At 47.6% G+C, this 19,945-nt stretch overlaps 2 protein-coding genes across 2 annotated transcripts in view; both read right to left on the bottom strand.

The window, feature by feature from the left end:
• SACS (sacsin molecular chaperone) overlaps window positions 1-19,945 on the bottom strand; it is a 252,517-nt gene that overhangs the window by 201,512 nt on the left and 31,060 nt on the right. The window lies entirely within an intron of this gene.
• LOC141990813 (uncharacterized) lies at window positions 3,531-5,506 on the bottom strand. The gene is made up of 2 exons (XM_074958468.1): window positions 4,708-5,506; window positions 3,531-4,119 (listed from the first exon to the last, which is right to left on the bottom strand). Exons 1-2 carry the CDS (start codon window positions 5,288-5,290, stop codon window positions 3,968-3,970), a joined length of 735 nt encoding a protein of 244 aa, XP_074814569.1. The 5' UTR covers window positions 5,291-5,506; the 3' UTR covers window positions 3,531-3,967.

A 19,945-nucleotide genomic window follows, 5' to 3' on the forward strand; every position in this document is an offset into this window, starting at 1 on the left:
TCCGCTGCCCATTGGAATTCTGGGTTGAGATCCCAATGCCTGATGGGGCTGAAATATTGTCGCGGGTGGTTCTGGGTACATATCGTCAGTCCCCCCCTTCCCTCCCTCCCTCCGTGAAAGCAAGGGCAGACAATCGTTTTGCGCCTTTTTTCCTGAGTTACCTGTGCGGACGCCATACCACTGCAAGCATGGAGCCCGCTCAGGTAACCATCACCATATGTCTCCTGGGTGCTGGCAGACGCGGTATGGCATTGCTACACAGTAGCAGCAACCCATTGCCTTGTGGCAGCAGACGGTACAATACGACTGGTAGCCGTCCTCGTCATCTCCGAGGTACTCCTGGTCGCCTGTGTGAGGTCGATCAGGAGCGCCAGGGCAGACATGGGCGCAGGGACTAAATTTTTAGTGACTTGACCAGGTCATTCTCTTAAGTCCGGCAGTCAGTCCTATTGAACCGTCTTATGGTGAGCAGGCAGGCAATATGGATTGCTAGCAGTCCTATTGCACCGTCTTCTGCCGAGCAGCCATGAGATGTGGATGGCATGCAGTCCTTCTGCACCGTCTGCTGCCAGCCAAAGATGTAAAAGATAGATGGAGTGGATCAAAACAAGAAATAGACCAGATTTGTTTTGTACTCATTTGCCTTCTCCCCTGTCTAGGGGACTCATTCCTCTAGGTCACACTGCAGTCACTCACAGAGAAGGTGCAGCGAGGTAGATCTAGCCATGTATCAATCAGAGGCCAGGCTAACCTCCTTGTTCCAATAAGAACAATAACTTAGGTGCACCATTTCTTATTGGAACCCTCCGTGAAGTCAACCCTGTAAGCCGTGTCCTCAGTCGCCCCTCCCTGCGTCAGAGCAACGGCAAACAATCGTGCATCTGAGTTGAGAGTGCTGTCCAGAGCAGTCACAATGGAGCACTCTGATTGGGCTAAAACATTGTCGCGGGTGGTTCTGGGTACATATTGTCCGGCCCCCGTTCCCTCCCTCCCTCCGTGAAGGCAAGGGCAGACAATCGTTTCGCGCCTTTTATCCTGAGTTACCTGTGCGGATGCCATACCACCGCAAGCATGGAGCCCGCTCAGGTAACCGTCACCGTATGTCTCCTGGGTGCTGGCAGACACGGTATGGCATTGCTACACAGTAGCAGCAACCCATTGCCTTCTGGCAGCAGACGGTGCAGTATGACTGATAGCCGTCCTCGTCATGTCCGAGGTGCTCCTGGCCACGTCGGCTGGGAGCGCCTGGGCAGACATGGGCGCAGGGACTAAATTTTTGGTGACTTGACCAGGTCATTCTCTTTAGTCCTGCAGTCAGTTCTATTGAACCGTCTAATGGTGAGCAGGCAGGCAATACGGATTGCTAGCAGTCGTATTGTACCATCTTCTGCCGGGCAGGCAAGAGATGACGATGGCTAGCAATCGTATTGTACCATCTTCTGCCGGGCAGGCAAGAGATGACGATGGCTAGCAATCATATTGTACCATCTTATGCCGGGCAGGCAAGAGATGAGGATGGCTAGCAATCGTATTGTACCATCTTCTGCCGGGCAGGCAAGAGATGAGGATGGCTAGCAGTAGTACTGTACCATCTTCTGCCGAGCAGCCATGAGATGTGGATGGCTTGCAGTCCTTCTGCACCGTCTGCTGCCAGCCAAAGATGTAAAAGATAGATGGAGTGGATCAAAACAAGAAATAGACCAGATTTGTTTTGTACTCATTTGCCTTCTCCCCTGTCTAGGGGACTCATTCCTCTAGGTCACACTGCAGTCACTCACAGAGAAGGTGCAGCGAGGTAAATCTAGCCATGTATCAATCAGAGGCCAGGCTAACCTCCTTGTTCCAATAAGAACAATAACTTAGGTGCACCATTTCTTATTGGAACCCTCCGTGAAGTCCTGCCTGAACTACTCCTTGATGTAAAGCCACCCCCTTTGTGGATTTTAGCCCCCTGAAGCCAACCCTGTAAGCCGTGTCGTCAGTCGCCCCTCCCTCCGTCAGAGCAACGGCAGACAATCATTCCACGCCTTTTTTCTGTGCGGACGCCATACCAAGGCAAGCATGGAGTCCGCTCAGCTCACTTTGGCAATTAGGAGCACATTAAACACCACACGCATTATCCAGCAGTATATGCAGCACCAGAACCTGGCAAAGCGCTACCGGGCGAGGAGGCGATGTCAGTGCGGTCACGTGAGTGATCAGGACATGGACACAGATTTCTCTGAAAGCATGGGCCCTGCCAATGCATGCATAATGGCGCTAATGGGGCAGGTTCATGCTGTGGAACGCCGATTCTGGGCTCGGGAAACAAGCACAGACTGGTGGGACCGCATAGTGTTGCAGGTCTGGGACGATTCCCAGTGGCTGCAAAACTTTCGCATGCGTAAGGGCACTTTCATGGAACTTTGTGACTTGCTTTCCCCTGCCCTGAAGCGCATGAATACCAAGATGAGAGCAGCCCTCACAGTTGAGAAGCGAGTGGCGATAGCCCTGTGGAAGCATGCAACGCCAGACAGCTACCGGTCAGTTGGGAATCAATTTGGAGTGGGCAAATCTACTGTTGGGGCTGCTGTGATGCAAGTAGCCCACGCAATCAAAGATCTGCTGATATCAAGGGTAGTGACCCTGGGAAATGTGCAGGTCATAGTGGATGGCTTTGCTGCAATGGGATTCCCTAACTGTGGTGGGGCCATAGACGGAACCCATATCCCTATCTTGGCACCGGAGCACCAAGCCGGAGAGTACATAAACCGCAAGGGGTACTTTTCAATAGTGCTGCAAGCTCTGGTGGATCACAAGGGACGTTTCACCAACATCAACGTGGGATGGCCGGGAAAGGTACATGACGCTCGCATCTTCAGGAACTCTGGTCTGTTTCAAAAGCTTCAAGAAGGGACTTTATTCCCAGACCAGAAAATAATCATTGGGGATGTTGAAATGCCTATATGTATCCTTGGGGACCCAGCCTACCCCTTAATGCCATGGCTCATGAAGCCGTACACAGGCAGCCTGGACAGTAGTCAGGAGCTGTTCAACTACAGGCTGAGCAAGTGCAGAATGGTGGTAGAATGTGCATTTGGACGTTTAAAGGCGTGCTGGCGCAGTTTACTGACTCGCTTAGACCTCAGCGAAACCAATATTCCCACTGTTATTACTGCTTGCTGCGTGCTCCACAATATCTGTGAGAGTAAGGGGGAGACATTTATGGCAGGGTGGGAGGTTGAGGCAAATCGCCTGGCTGCTGGTTACGCGCAGCCAGACACCAGGGCGGTTAGAAGAGCACAGGACGGCGCGGTACGCATCAGAGAGGCTTTGAAAACCAGTTTCATGACTGGCCAGGCTACGGTGTGAAAGTTCTGTTTGTTTCTCCTTGATGAAACCCCCCGCCCCTTGGTTCACTCTACTTCCCTGTAAGCTAACCACCCTCTCCTCCTCCCTTCGATCACCGCTTGCAGAGGCAATAAAGTCATTGTTGCTTCACATTCATGCATTTTTTATTCACTCATCACACAAATAGGGGGATGACTACCAAGGTAGCCCAGGAGGGGTCGTGGAGGAGGGAAGGAAAATGCCACACAGCACTTTAAAAGTTTACGACTTTAAAATTTATTGAATGACAGCCTTCTTTTTTTTGGACAATCCTCTGTGGTGGAGTGGCTGGTTGGCCGGAGGCCCCCCCACCGCGTTCTTGGGCGTCTGGGTGTGGAGGCTATGGAACTTGGGGAGGAGGGCGGTTGGTTACACAGGGGCTGTAGTGGCAGTCTGTGCTCCAGCTGCCTTTGCTGCAGCTCAACTATACACTGGAGCATACTGGTTTGGTCCTCCAGCAGCCTCAGCATTGAATCCTGCCTCCTCTCATCACGCTGTCGCCACATTCGAGCTTCAGCCCTCTCTTCAGCCCGCCACTTACTCTCTTCAGCCCGCCACCTCTCCTCCTGGTCATTTTGTGCTTTCCTGCAGTCTGACATTATTTGCCTCCACGCATTCGTCTGTGCTCTGTCAGTGTGGGAGACAGCATGAGCTCGGAGAACATTTCATCTCGAGTGCGTTTTTTTTTCTTTCTAATCTTCACTAGCCTCTGGGAAGGAGAAGATCCTGTGATCATTGAAACACATGCAGCTGGTGGAGAAAAAAAAAGGGACAGCGGTATTTAAAAAGACACATTTTATAAAACACTGGCTACACTCTTTCAGGGTAAACCTTGCTGTTAACATTACATACATAGCACATGTGCTTTCGTTACAAGGTCGCATTTTGCCTCCCCCCACCGCGTGGCTACCCCCTCAACCCTTCCCCCTCCCCGTGGCTAACAGCAGGGAACATTTCTGTTCAGCCGCAGGCAAACAGCCCAGCAGGAATGGGCTCCTCTGAGTGTCCCCTGAAGAAAAGCACCCTATTTCAACCAGGTGACCATGGATTATATCTCACTCTCCTGAGGATAACACAGAGAGATAAAGAACGGATGTTGCTTGAACGCCAGCAAACATACACTGCAATGCTTTGTTGTACAATGATTCCCGAGTACGTGTTACTGGCCTGGAGTGGTAAAGTGTCCTACCATGAAGGACGCAATAAGTCTGCCCTCCCCAGAAACCTTTTGCAAAGGCTTTGGGAGTATATCCAGGAGAGCCGCGAATGCCAGGGCAAAGTAATCCTTTCACATGTTTGCTTTTAAACCATGTATAGTATTTTAAAAGGTACACTCACCGGAGGTCCCTTCTCCGCCTGCTGGGTCCAGGAGGCAGCCTTGGGTGGGTTCAGGGGGTACTGGCTCCAGGTCCAGGGTGAGAAACAGTTCCTGGCTGTCGGGAAAACCGGTTTCTCCGCTTGCTTGCTGTGAGCTATCTACAACCTCGTCATCATCATCATCTTCTTCGTCCCCAAAACCTGCTTCCGTATTGCCTCCATCTCCATTGAAGGAGTCAAACAACACGGCTGGGGTAGTGGTGGCTGAACCCCCTAAAATGGCATGCAGCTCATCATAGAAGCGGCATGTTTGGGGCTCTGACCCGGAGCGGCCGTTCGCCTCTCTGGTTTTCTGGTAGGCTTGCCTCAGCTCCTTCAGTTTCACGCGGCACTGCTTCGGGTCCCTGTTATGGCCTCTGTCCTTCATGCCCTGGGAGATCTTGACAAAGGTTTTGGCATTTCGAAAACTGGAACGGAGTTCTGATAGCACGGATTCCTCTCCCCATACAGCGATCAGATCCCGTACCTCCCGTTCGGTCCATGCTGGAGCTCTTTTGCGATTCTGAGACTCCATCATGGTCACCTCTGCTGATGAGCTCTGCATGGTCACCTGCAGCTTGCCACGCTGGCCAAACAGGAAATGAGATTCAAAAGTTCGCAGTTCTTTTCCTGTCTACCTGGCCAGTGCATCTGAGTTGAGAGTGCTGTCCAGAGCGGTCAAAATGGAGCACTCTGGGATAGCTCCCGGAGGCCAATACCGTCGAATTGTGTCCACAGTACCCCAAATTCGACCCGGCAAGGCCGATTTAAGCGCTAATCCACTTGTCAGGGGTGGAGTAAGGAAATCGATTTTAAGAGCCCTTTAAGTCGAAATAAAGGGCTTCATCGTGTGGACGGGTGCAGGTTTACATCGATTTAATGCTGCTAAATTCGACCTAAAGTCCTAGTGTAGACCAGGGCTCAGGTAGTTGAAAGCAGCTATCAAATCCCCCCTCATTCTTCTCTTCTGCAGACTAAACAATCCCAGTTCCCTCAGCCTCTCCTCATAAGTCATGTGTTCCAGACCCCTAATCATTTTTGTTGCCCTTCACTGGACTCTCTCCAATTTATCCACATCCTTCTTGTAGTGTGGGGCCCAAAACTGGACACAGTACTCCAGATGAGGCCTCACCAATGTCAAATAGAGGGGAACGATCACGTCCCTCGATCTGCTCGCTATGCCCCTACTTATACATCCCAAAATGCCATTGGCCTTCTTGGCAACAAGGGCACACTGCTGACTCATATCCAGCTTCTCGTCCACTGTCACCCCTAGGTCCTTTTCCGCAGAACTGCTGCCGAGCCATTCGGTCCCTAGTCTGTAGCGGTGCATTGGGTTCTTCCGTCCTAAGTGCAGGACCCTGCACTTATCCTTATTGAACCTCATCAGATTTCTTTTGGCCCAATCCTCCAATTTGTCTAGGTCCCTCTGTATCCTATCCCTGCCCTCCAGCGTATCTACCACTCCTCCTAGTTTAGTATCATCCGCAAATTTGCTGAGAGTGCAATCCACACCATCCTCCAGATCATTTATGAAGATATTGAACAAAACCAGCCCCAGGACCGACCCCTGGGGCACTCCACTTGACACCGGCTGCCAACTAGACATGGAGCCATTGATCACTACCCGTTGAGCCCGACAATCTAGCCAACTTTCTACCCACCTTATAGTGCATTCATGCAGCCCATACTTCTTTAACTTGCTGACAAGAATACTGTGGGAGACCGTGTCAAAAGCTTTGCTAAAGTCAAGAAACAATACATCCACTGCTTTCCCTTCATCCACAGAACCAGTAATCTCATCATAGAAGGCGATTAGATTAGTCAGGCATGACCTTCCCTTGGTGAATCCATGCTGACTGTTCCTGATCACTTTCCTCTCATGTAAGTGCTTCAGGATTGATTCCTTGAGGGCCTGCTCCATGATTTTTCCGGGGACTGAGGTGAGGCTGACTGGCCTGTAGTTCCCAGGATCCTCCTTCTTCCTTTTTTTAAAGATTGGCACTACATTAGCCTTTTTCCAGTCATCCGGGACTTCTCCCGTTCGCCACGAGTTTTCAAAGATAATGGCCAATGGCTCTGCAATCACAGCCGCCAATTTCTTTAGCACTCTCGGATGCAACGCGTCCGGCCTCATGGACTTGTGCAAGTCCAGCTTTTCTAAATAGTCCCTAACCACCTCTTTCTCCACAGAGGGCTGGCCATCTACTCCCCATGCTGTGATGCCCAGTGCAGCAGTCTGGGAGCTGACCTTGTTAGTGAAGACAGAGGCAAAAAAAGCATTGAGATGTCTAACTGCTATCATACAGGCTTATAATTATTTGTGGGTGTAAAAAGAGCAACCACAGAACAGAAAGCCAAGCTGAGAACTGTTTCAAAATCAGACCTTAAAGTGCAATTACATGCAAAAGACACTGTCTAAAAACATGCTCCAATATTATTCACTAAATGTTCAAAGTAATGTGTTTAGTTTAGCCACAAAGGGTATTTCTATACAGCAAAGAAAAACCCATGGCTGGCGCATGCCAGCTGACTCAGGGTTTTGGGGCTCGGGCTTCAGGGCTGTTTCATTGCTGCATAGACTTCTGGGATCGGGCTAGAGCCTAAGCCCTGGGACCCTCCCACCTCACAGAGTCCTAGATCCCGGGCTCCAGCCCAAGCCGAGAAACCTACACAGCAATGAAACAGCCCTGCAGCCTGAGCCAGCTGGCACAGGCCAGCCACAGGTTTTCCTTTGCTATATAGACATGCCCATAGACTTGTAGACTTTAAGGCCAGAAGGGACCATCATGATCATCTAGTCTGACCTCCTGCACATTGCAGGCCACAGAACCTCACCCACTCCACTCCTGTAATAGTTCTATAACCTCTGGCTGAGTTACTGAAGTCCTCAAGTCTTGATTTAAAGACTTCAAGTTGTAGAGAATCCACCATTTACTCTAGTTCAAACCAGCATGTGACCCATGCCCCACACTGCCGAGGAAGCCTTCCATTAACATAATTTTAAGTAGTTCAGTGAAAAGTTCTGCACAACTTTGACAACTAAGGGTATATTTAATATAATAGGTTAGCTATGACTACAGATACCTCTCCAAGCTTAAAGCCTACAGTAATTCCAATAGCTTGAAAGTTGGACTATCCTTTCATAGACAATAAAACTAACAGAAAAGATTATGGAGAGTGGATGTAATAGGTTAACATGCCTGAGATATATTAATTTTCTAAGGTCTGTGGAGTTCGGATTCCTCCAAAAAAATGAGGCTGTATATCAATGAGCTATGTGCAGACCTAAAAACAGCAAAGTGTGTTTTCCTAAAATAAATTAAATTATTTTGGCTGATAATGTAACAAACTTCTCTGGCCTCTATTCACCAAGAAAGGTTGTGCTAACCTCCAGCTAATCTGTCATGGAATTTTTAAACTTCTTCCCACAAGGTATCAACACACATTATCATTAACTTTAATTACAAGCTAACCCAGTGCATTTTTATAATCAAAGGGAAGTAAATGGCATTTATATTTGAATTTTGAGCTTCCAGAAAATGCAATGGTTAAGTAAATGACTTACTGAAAATACAGAACACTGCTCACAAATGGCAACAATCAAATAGAATGAAAGGCAAATTTGAATTAATTATATCCACAATTCCTTTCTTTACTTCAAAAATAAAGAACTGTACAGTAGCAGCAAAAATAAACCAGTAAAATGAACCTGGCTGAAAAGTGAAAAGTAAAAAGTATTGGGGCAACCATGTCATGTCAACATGACAACTTGAATAAAATGGCATTTTTGCAAAAAACAGTGTTGAAAAATGCCATCTTGATACTCTGTAATTAAAGAATTAAGCTTCAAAGCCTTCAAGATTAATCTTATCTTACCTACCATTTATTCTAATGTAAAAACATTAATTCAAATCCAGAGACCAACATGGCACGTTACACTACTTAGAAAGAGGTCCATATTATGGAAATAAAATAAGGTAATATATGGAAAGTAAAATCAATCTGATCTTAAACTTTAAAATATTTTATAGAATTACATTTACTTACAAATATTCAAGTACCCTTTGGTATTATTTTTGTAGTAATAGTGTATATAGAGTGCAGCTACTCAGTCCTCAGACCTGAAAACTCTATCTTGTTTTATAGTGATTTCCAAAAAGTTCATCTCTTCCTGCTTCTACATAAAGTTGTCTGAAAAAGAGGGGGGAGTAAATATGCACCCCCACAACTGCCCATCCACCTGCCCAGTAATTTATTCTGCCACCCAACCCCAAAATTAGTCCTGTCCCCTCATCAATTCTGCCCCCACATCTGTTCTGCTCCCTCCAGCCCCCCACCAATTCTGTTCCTCCAACCCACCAATTCAGCCCCCAAATCTATTCTGCCCCTTCCAGCCTCCCATCAACTCTGCCCCCCTAACAGTTGAGTCCCCACATCCATTCTGGTCATGCAGCATTCCCTGTGCTCTACCTGCAGCTCCTGGTAGGGGTGGGGGTGTCTTTACTCCCCTCTCCTAAGCCCAGGGGTCTGAAGGGGGATTCTTCCCCTGCCCAAGCCTGATGTTGCAGAGAAGGAAGGGGCGAGGGAGGGGGGAGAACAGCAGTGAAGCGATCCCATTGTTTGTAGGAAGGGATGGGAAAGGAGGGAGTGAAGCCCCTGGAGCTTCTGGGCTCATCTTCCTCATCCACCCTTCTCTGAGAATGAGGGAAGGAGGAAAGAGCTCTCACTGCTCCTGAAGCAGCACTGATTGGCTACTCTTCCCCAGGAGGTAGGCAAAGGGCAAAAGCAGCCAATCAGGGCGGGGGAGGGGCGAGGGGGGAGTTTCACCCCAATGGAACTGAAAATGTATACCCCTCAGCTACCTGGCTCGCTTCTTAGACATTTTATTTCCCAGGTCTGCAGCCCATTCCAACCTCATGCACTTTAAGCACTGCCTATACTATTCCTACTTGTACCTAAGTGTATGTGTTGGAAAACAGCCAAGTCAAACCTGTAGATGATACAAACCTGCTTAATGTTATATGATTTTCATAGAATTACATATTGTAACTGATTGCGGTACAGGTTCTTTCTATGAGTGCTGTGGTACACTAGTCCCTAGGTGTCTGGCAGCATGCAGGGTGTACCACAGGCTTAGAGGCAAGAACTGTAGGTGCACCAGGCACTAGACTCTAGGCCTCAGAGAGTTCCCCAAAACACTCACAGATTACATCTTCACTGCAAAGCTGACCTGGGTTCTTTTCCAGGTTTTAACCCAAACCCCACTACCATCCAAAACTAAAAACTGGTTTATGACCAATGCAATTTTGTTATGGAGGATACTTTGTGCTGTGTGGTAGCCTTTGCTTCAGCTGAGTGTGGAAGCCATGGCATTTTCCTGGCACCCCTCCTCCCCTAGACATGTGTGATCCATGATGGATTCCAAATGAAGAGGGGTGGGGGGATTTAAATGTGCAACTACTGATTCATTGTACCCACACTCTTGTATGCATTCGGACCTGGGATTACAAATTTAACAATGCCTGCAGACACTGAGCTGTGTGTGGCACGAGTATATAGGCATATGTATCTATATATACTGCACTTTCTTTTTCTCACGCTGGCAGTAGCATTAAAGCATTGTCAGAGACAGACTTAGTAATAAGTCCCATTGTGTGACCTGTGGCTGTATCAAGGGCAGAGTATTTGAAAAAGTTTCTGGGTACCGCTGGTCCGCTGTCCAGAGCAGGGGGAAGTTAAAAGGCACATTTGTTGTAAGTTACTGCATCATGATTTAGCATTCTGCTTATGTTTGTCTGAATTTTTGTCTACTCCGGGCTGATTATGCCTGAGAACTTTTCATATAGGAAAAGCTCAAGACAGTCCTGGGCATGACAAACTTTCCACCCAAAACCCTCCATAGCTTATGAGCAAATAGATGACTGGAGATGGACAGATCAATCACCAGGCGACTAAATATCTCCTTGGTGACAGCCTACCAGAGGCCTAGAAAAATTGTTCCTTCTTCCAATCTAAAAATCTCCAAAAATTAACATCTTCCAATACCACAACTGCCTGAAATAACATTAAACCATCACTGGGACAAGGTCTCTGGTGTGTGGTCTCCAACCAATAGCCAAGCCAAAAAACTATTTTTTTAATTCTTTTAAAATAAAATATGAAATATTTACCATTGTCTTACTGGGCTTGTGACCTCAGATGCAGCTGCTTCTGAGAAGGCTAATGTAAAGAAATAAAATAAAGGCATACCAAGGAAATGAAAGTTGCAACTTGTGGCCTTGTGGTGACAGAACATTAAAGGGGAGGAGCTTTTCTTTTTTCCTCTGTACAAAAAAATTATAATGTGCTCTTCCATTGCCTCTGCCTCGTACCTCTGCTCACCAATGCAACCATGCAGGCCTCTTGGGGAGAAGACCCTGAACCAGCAGGGGTAAAGAAAAAGTGCTAGGGAACAACTGCTGGCAGGACATGCAGAAGGACTTGGGCTGCAGATTGGCCGTGCACCTAGAAGTGCAGAGGCAAATAATGAAGTAGGACAGGGAGAGGAAGGAGAGAATGGTGGCTGAATACTTGAGTATTACAGGCCAATGAGGGAGCAGAAATGATAGCAAGAGAGGGAACTGTTTGAGCAGCTGCTTAGCCGGACTGATCATGATACCAGTACCTGCACCTGCCCCTTTACAGGCTGCCCCAGTATAGTTACTGCCAATGGACTCCTCTCCATGCTACCACATCCTGCAGCCAGTGCAGCCACTGGACAGTTCTGGAGTGGGGTGAGGAATAACAAATGCATTTCTGGAATAGAAGTATGCATGGGCAGATGTACACTTTCTTTCTATCACTGTGCTACCACAGGAGAAGAACAGGTACACTGGCAATGTGCCATCACCAGTGACACGGCACTGATTAATATTACTGTTGGTTTTGTTTGCACTTTACACTTTTATTAACATTTGCACTCCCTGTGTAGTAGCAACTAGGCTGCCTGTTTTGTATTTTTAACTTTCTGTAATTTTCTTTGAACAACCCATTTGTTGTAAGTGATTGGGAAACAAGAGAAAGACAGGAAATTTAAATCAAAGTTTTAATAAAGTATCATAATGACTCATAATAAATTAGTATATATAGTATACGCAGATCACATTACTCCACACCACCATCTTTCTCCATGCAAAGCAAGCATATGGGCACACAGGGCACCCTCACTTCCCTTGCTCTTCTGGACCCAGTGAACAGAGCTACACTTTCTGGTTGACTGTTCCAGGCCCATAAACCAGCACTGTCTTTAACCCACTCCTGCTGAAAACTCTCCCTCTTATCTCCGCACACTTGTGCTGCCACCTGATGACGTAAAGGGCAGAGTTGCCTAAACCCCCTTCAGTTCCTTTTCACCAAAGTCCAGTAACAGATTCCAGCACAGAGGGGAAAGGAGGGAAGGTCATGGAATGGGCTTGCAGAACACATCTCAAAGAACAACAATTACGGAAAAGGCAGTGACCATTTTTTCATTGATTGTACACATCCATTCCATTTTAGGTGATTGTGGTAAGGTGGACACACTCCTGCCTACTTTCTAGTCCAAAACCAGCTTGGAGACTTTCTTCTGGTGAAACACCACGTGTGGTTTATTTACAATAGTCTTTCCCCCCATCTTTATAGACCATGCAGCATCATGTACCATGGAGCTCTCAGCTCCTGAGCCTAGGAGAGGAAGAGATCGCTCATGGCTCGGACTTTGCAAGGAAGCCAACCTCTCACTCCCTCTCTGCTCCCACTGCACACTTTCTGTGCCTTTCGTACCCTCTGGGCTAATGAATTAATTAACCTTTTAACTCTCTCCATCCCATCCCAATCTATCAATTGGGTTCCATTCCCATAGTCAGATGTGCTACAGAGCAACTAACTGGAGTTGCAGTGATCAGAGAGCTGGCTCAGCTGCTGTCCACCACTCTCTCAAGCACCTCGCCTTCTTATCTGACAGTCAGACTTCCATTTCTCCATGCTCTCTCTTGCTTACTGGAGGTGCCTCTCTTGGTCCCTAGGGTGAGCATCCAGGTCAGCGGTGCTCAAACTTTTCCAGTCACACCCCCACCCCCCACTTACCAGTAACAGAATCTGTCTGCGCCTCTCCCCCATCCATTACAGCACAGCGACAGAGTTTGGGCTGAAGATGGAGCTGGTGGAGTAGCTGAGGCTAGAGGCGGAGCTGGTCTGGGGGCAGAGTAGGAATGAGGGCAGAGCTGGAGGCAGAGCAGGGGGCGGAGTGGGATGAGGGCCAAGCTGGTCTAGGGGCCGAGTGGAGGTTGTCTGGGGGTAGAGAGGGAGTAAGGGTTGAGCTGGGCCTGAGAGCAGAGCTGTTCTGGGGGCAGAGTGTGGCTGGAAGCGGGGAACAACCTACCTAACCCCTGTGGGGGCTGGTCCCAACCCCACCACATGTCCCCCCCATGTTCCTCCACACCTCCCTAGGGGCACGCACCCCAGTTTGAGAACCACTGATCTAGGTTATCCTTGTTGGTGTCCACTCATTTTCTGTCCCATAAATCACACTTTTGGTGGTGGGAGGATGCCCCACAGCTCTGTTTCAGCCCACAAGTCACCACACCATGGGGACCCTGAGGAGATGCTCTCCTTATTCTCTCCTTTTGTATCTGGCAGTGGATAGAGGGCATTCCCCTCATCCCCCTGATTGCTCAGGGCCTTAGTTTCTCCCAACCCTACAAAGCGCACCTGGGCTTCTGCTCTTTGACACTGCATTAGAGGTGTCTCCATGGGTCTCTTGATCTCCACTAAAGTTGCTCAGGTTGTCCTTCTCCACTATTTCTACTTCCTTAATTCCTATCCCCTCCTCCTCAATTTCTTGGAGGACTCTCTTTTCCTCCCCTTTCACCTTAATTATGCTCTGCTGTCTACAGTGTTCTAAATCTGCCAATGATTATTTGGTTTTTTTTTCCCCTTCCCTCTGGGCTTCATTTTCTCTCTCTTGGGTTTTCTGTTTCCCTGCCTGGGGTCCCAACACCATCTTGTTTTCCTAATAGGAAATACAATACAGTGGGGGTAATCTGTCCCTTATCCCACTTGCTTCCAATTAAACCTCCCCCAGACTTCCAGGGGCATATCTGCCATAGGACAGTGCTTTTTATCCCCACAGACACATACTATTCTCACACTTGGTCCTAGAACCAGCCAGTGAAGTTTCACCAACTGTCACCAGATCAGGGAGCAAGCAGAGGCCATGTCAACCAGGACCCTTTCATGTGTCCAGTAATAGTGGGCAACTTCTTCCCTTTTTTCTTTCCTTCTGTCCAGGCTCAGCTGCAAAACTACATTCCATGTACAAGCAATCCTTTTTTGTGTGTCACTGACACCCACGCTGGAAACGTCAGGGGGGCAAACTCTGGCCGCAGCATGTCTGGGCTCTTTGTTCTTCTTCTCCATGCCCTTGGCAGTGGTGGATTCCCCAAACTTCCTACCAAGTTCCAGTCCTCTATACGGTTAGCTCACTTTGCTGGGAAGGTCCACCTCCACAAACTCCTTCATCAATTTTACCTCCACATCCAAAGTGCCCAGTTAATGCTGTCTAACCCCCAGCTTCATATTCTCAGGGAGGTCCTGAAAGAACTGTTCCAAACACCAAAGCATCCATTACTTCCCCTACCATTTGGGTATCTGGCCTCACCCAATGAATGGCCCAATCCATCAATTTTGGGGTGAATGCCTGGGGCCATCATACCCCACCCAGTCCACCTCACACCTTGGAATTTTTGGCAGTGTTTCTCGGTGGAGAGGCTGACTTGATCTAGGATGGCCATCTTGACACCCTCTTAGTCTCTGCCTTGCTTATCGTCCAGCTTCCCCAGTCAAATAGGGGACTAGCAGCAGGGCCTAGGTTTCCCTGTCTCAGCCTGCACCCATGTGGGCACCCTCTCAGAGGTACCCAGGAATGCATCAGGGTCATTGTCAGGGCCCATCTTATACAGACCCAGGCCTGTGCCTGGTTGCCATTCCCCACCATAGGACTCACCACCTTCTGTAAAAGGTGCTGCTGCATGTTGGCTTGTTCTCTTGTAAAGTCCTGCAGACTCTTCTGTTGCTCAGCTTGCCGGGCAAGCAAGGCTTACCTCTCCAGATGTTGAGACTACTGGAAACTTAGCAGAGTTTTCTGTATCTACTACAGAAACCCTCATGCTGGCTAAGATCCTGGACAAACTCTCACATGTGACAGGATGGGCTCACTCCTGCCTGCCTTCTAGCTCACAAATGGGTTGGACACCTTCTTCTGGTGAAATACCAGGTGTGATTTATTTACACTGTTGTCTTCTGCCACCTTTACAGACTATGCAGCATCATGTGCCATGGAGCACTTAGCTCCTGAGGCAAAGAGGGGAAGATTTCTCGTGGCTCTTGCTCCCTTTCTGCCCCCATTGCACACTTCCTTCCTATGCCTTGTGTCCTCTGGGCGAATGAATTAATTAGCATTTTAACTCTCTCCAGTCATCCCAATTTATCAATTGGGTACAGTTTCCACAGTCAGATATGCTTCAGGGCAACTAATTGGAGTTGCAGGGATCAGAATGCTGGCTCAGCAGCTGCTGCACAGCACTCTGACACAGTGACTCACAACCAGTTCAGAATGGAGGAGGATTTCAGAATCTACCTGAACAAGAACTGCAGCACAAGTCTTCCAAATCTAGCATCATCTCCTGAGGCTTTGGTGTTAGCATAAACAGCTAGTGAAAGTATGTACAAATGATAAAGGTGACCAAGTTGCATCACTGCAAATGTCACTGATGGGCATCTGACCGAGCACTGTAGATGGTGCTTGTTCTCTTGTAAGATATGCTCAAGGCCTTTCGTTTTCAGTTTTTATTTTGTTTAAAATTTCCAAAGAATGTATTGGTGTTTATTATAAAATGTTTTAAAAGGGTGAAAACTGGTGCAAAAAATTAACTTCACAGTTTTCTTGTTCAATATTGGGATTAATATTAGGGGACAGGAGGACAGAAAAAAATCAACAAATAGAGAAAAGTAAGAATATTGAAAGTAAGAGCAGTTTAATGCTTTGGTTATTTCATGCTCTGTACATTAACAGTATGTACACATATGCGTGCGTGCGTGTGTGTATCTTCCACTATATTGCCTGGCTTCAGACAACATTTCATTTATACCTAGACTAATTTATTATTAATATAAACACATCTATCTAATGCAATGTATTTAATTTTCTAACAATCAGCATTTTCCTGTACTTGTGGGGTCCAAAATTCGGGTGGGGAAAAAACTGAATAGCTTTTGTAAAAACCAGGGATATTTTGGTAAAAACTGGTTAACACCACAAGTGAAGAACCTTAAATGTGCAAAAACTCTCTCAGGTGCAGGAACCTTAACAATGTCATAGCACAGCAATATGGAGGATGAGAGCCAGTAAAATATTGTCTGTGAAGAGACGCCTTCATTCTGTCAGCAAAGGAAACAAACATCTGAGGAAACACTCTAAACTGTTCAGTCTTGTCCAAGTGAAAGGCTAATGCCTTGCAGATGTCCAAAGTATGGAGCCTCTCTTCATCCTCCTGAGAGTGAGGCTTTGGGAAAAAAGCTAGTAATCAGACTGATTAAAGTGAAAGTCCGACACCACATTAGTTAAAAATTTAGGGTGAGGTTGTAAATAAACCATGTCCTAACTGAAGGCTGTCTATGGGTGGTCAGCAACTAATGCTCATAGCTCTGCTACCCTCCTGACTGAGGCAATAGCTACAGGAATGCTACTTTCATGGAGAGATGTAAAAATAAACAAGCAGCCATAGGCTCAAAAGATGGACCCATTAACACCAACAAAACTAAATTTAGATCCCACGGAGGCATAGGGTCTATCACAGGTGGAAAGAGACTGTCCAATCTGTCATCGAACCAGAAACTCGAGAAGTGTGCTGCTTTCCTGGAGCTAGAATTCAGGATGTGACCAAGTCTCTGCTGAGACTGATCAAGCCCTTGGACCGCTATCCCTTCCTACTTCTCCACGTAGGCACCAATGATACTGCCAAGAATGACTTTGAGAGGGTCACTGCAGACTATGTGGCTCTGGGAAGAAGGATAAAGGAGTTTGAGGCTCAAGTCGTGTTCTCGTCCATCCTCCCTGTTGAAGGAAAAGGCCCAGGTAGGGACCATTGAATTGTGGAGGTAAATGCATGGTTGCGCAGGTGGTGTTGGAGAGAGGGCTTTGGATTCTTCAACCATGGGATGTTGTTCAAGGAAGGAGAACTGCTAGGAAGGGATGGGATCCACCTAACAATGAGAGAGAAGAGCATCTTCGCACGCAGGCTTGCTAACCTAGTGAGGAGGGCTTTAAAATAGGTTTGCCGGGGGATGGTGACCTAAACCCTGAGGTAAGTGGGGAAGTGGGATACCAGGAGGAAACACTCCTGATTCATATTGAGAAAGTAGGGCTATCAGCTAGTTATCTTAGGTGCCTGTACACAAATGCAAGATGCCTGGGAAAAAAACAGGAAGAACTGGAAGTCCTGGCATAGTCAAGGAGCTATGATGTGACTGGAATAACAGAGACTTGGTGGGGTAACTCACATGACTGAAGCACTGTCATGGACGGGTATAAACTGTTCAGGAAGGACAGGTGGGAAAGAAAAGGTCGAGTTGCACTGTATGTAAGAGAGCAGTATGATTGCTCAGCGCTCCAGTATGAAACTGGAGAAAACCATGTTGAGTGTCTTTGGGTTAAGTTTAGAGGCAAGAGCAACAAGGGTGATGCTGTGGTGGGTGTCTGCTATAAACCACCAGACCAGGAGGATGAGGTAGGTGAGGCTTTCTTCAGACAACTAACAGAAGTTTCTCTGTTCTCTGGGGGACTTCAACCACCCTGGTTCTTATGGTGGACTTCAATCACCCTGACATCTGCAGGAAGAGCAATACAGGAACTTTTAGGAGAGTGTTGGGGACAACTTCCTATGCAAGTGCTGGAGAAACCAACTAGGGATCGTGCTCCTCTTGACCGGCTGCTCTCAAACAGGGAAGAATTGGTAGGGGAAGCAGAAGTGGGTGGCAACCTGAGCAGCAGTGACATGAGATGGTCGAGTTCAGGATCCTGACAAAAGGAACCTAGGAGAGCAGCAGAATACAGACCCTGGACTTCAGAAAAGCAGAATTTGGCTTCCTCAGGGAACTGATGGGCAGGATCCCCTGGGAGGCTAATATGAGGGGAAAAGGAGTCCAGGAGAGCTTGCTGTATTTTAAAGAAGCCTTATTGAGGGTGCAGGAACAAACCAACCCAATGTGCAGAAAGAATAGCAAATATGGCAGGCAACCAGCTTGGCTTAACAGAGAAATCTTTGGTGAGCTTAAACACAAAAAGGAAGCTTACAAGAAGTGGAAACTTGGACAGATGACTAGGGAGGAGTATAAAAATATTGCTCGAGCATGCAGGGGTGTAATCAGGAAGGCCAAAGCACAATTGGAGTTGAAGCTAGCAAAGGATGTGAAGGGTAACAAGAAGGGTTTCTACAAGTATGTTAGCAACAAGACGGTGGTCAGGGAAAGTGTGGGAGGAAACCTGACTGAATGGGGGAGGCAACCTAATGACAGATGGTGTGGAAAAAGCTTAAGTACTCAGTGCTTTTTTTGCCTCGGTCTTCACAGACAATTTCAGCTCCCAGATTGCTACATTGGGCAGCACAGTATGGGGAGTAGGTGAGCAGCTCTCAGTGCTCAAAGAACAGGTTAAGGACTATTTAGAAAAGCTGGACATGCACAAGTCAATGGAGCCAGATCTAATGCATCTGAGGGTGCTGAGAGAGTTGGCTGATGTGATTGCAGAGCCATTGGTCATTATCTTTGAAAACTCATGGCGACCGGGTGAGGGGGGAGGTCCTGGACGATTGGAAAAAGGGAAGAAGGAGAATCTGGGGAACTACAGACCGGTCAGCCTCACCTCAGTCCCTGGAAAAATCATGAAGCAGGTCCTCAAGGAATCCATTTTGAAGCACCTGGAGGAGAGGAAGGTGATCATGGATTCACCAAGGGCAAGTCATGCCTGACCAACCTGATTGCCTTCTATAATGAGATAACTGGCTCTGTGGATATGGGGAAAGTGGTGGACATGATATATCTTGACTTTAGCGAATTTTTTGATATGGTCTCCCACAGTATTCTTGCCAGCAAGTTAAAAAAGTATGGATTGGATGAATGGACTATAAGGTGGATAGAAAGTTGGCTAGATTGTCAGGCTCAGCGGGTAGTGATCAACGGCTAGATGTCTAGTTGGCAGCCGGAATCAAGTGGAGTGCCCCATGGGTTGGTCCTGGGGTCAGTTTTATTCAACATCTTCATTAACGATCTGGATGACGGGATGAATTGCACCCTCGGTAAGTTCGCAGATGACACTAAGCTGGGAGGAGAGGTAGATAGGACAGAGGGTAGGGATAGGATCCAGAGTGACCTAGATAAATTGGAGGATTGGGCCAAAAGAAATCTGATGAGGTTCAACAAGGACAAGTGCAGAATCCTGCACTTAGGACGGAAGAATCCCATGCACTGCTACAGGCTGGCGACCGACTGGCTAAGCAACAGTTCTGCAGAAAAGGACAGGGGATTACAGTGGACGAGAAGCTGGATATGAGTCAACAGTGTGCCCTTGTTGCCAAGAAGGCTAATGGCATATTGGGCTGCATTAGTAGGAGCATTGCCAGCAGGTCGAGGGAAGTGATTATTCCCCTCTATTCGACACTGGTGAGGCCACATCTGGAGTACTGCGTCCAGTTTTGGGGCCCCCACTTCAGAAAGGATGTGGACAAATTGGAGAGAGACCAGTGGAGGGCAACAAAAATGATTAGGGGCCTGGGGCACATGACTTATGAGGAGAGGCTGAGGGAACTGGGTTTATTTAGTTTGCAGAAGAGAAGAGTGAGGGGGGATTTGATAGCAGTCTTCAACTACCTGAAAGGGGTGGGGTGGGGAGTTCCAAAGAGGATGGAGCTAGGCTGTTCTCAGTGGTGGCAGATGATAGAACAAGAAGCAATGTCTCAAGTTGCTGTGGGAGAGGTCTAAGTTGGATATTAGGAAAAACTATTTCACTAGGAGGGTGGTGAAGCACTAGAATAGGTTACCTAGGGAGGTGATGGAATCTGCATCCTTTAGAGGTTTTCAAAGACCTGCTTGACAAAGCCCTGGCTGGGATGATTTAGTTGGGGTTGGTCCTGCTTTGAGCAGGGGG

The sequence above is a fragment of the Natator depressus genome, chromosome 1 (genome assembly GCF_965152275.1).
Source record: "Natator depressus isolate rNatDep1 chromosome 1, rNatDep2.hap1, whole genome shotgun sequence".
Taxonomy (NCBI): domain Eukaryota; kingdom Metazoa; phylum Chordata; order Testudines; family Cheloniidae; genus Natator; species Natator depressus.

Excerpts from the sequence above, each read along its gene's own strand:
- LOC141990813 (XM_074958468.1), bottom strand. The coding sequence starts at position 5,290 with ATGCAGAGCTCATCAGCAGAGGTGACCATGATGGAGTCTCAGAATCGC. Across the intron at positions 4,120-4,707 it reads AGGCGGAGAAGGGACCTCCG|CTGCATGTGTTTCAATGATC; the intron begins GTGAGTGTACCT and ends TTTCTCCACCAG.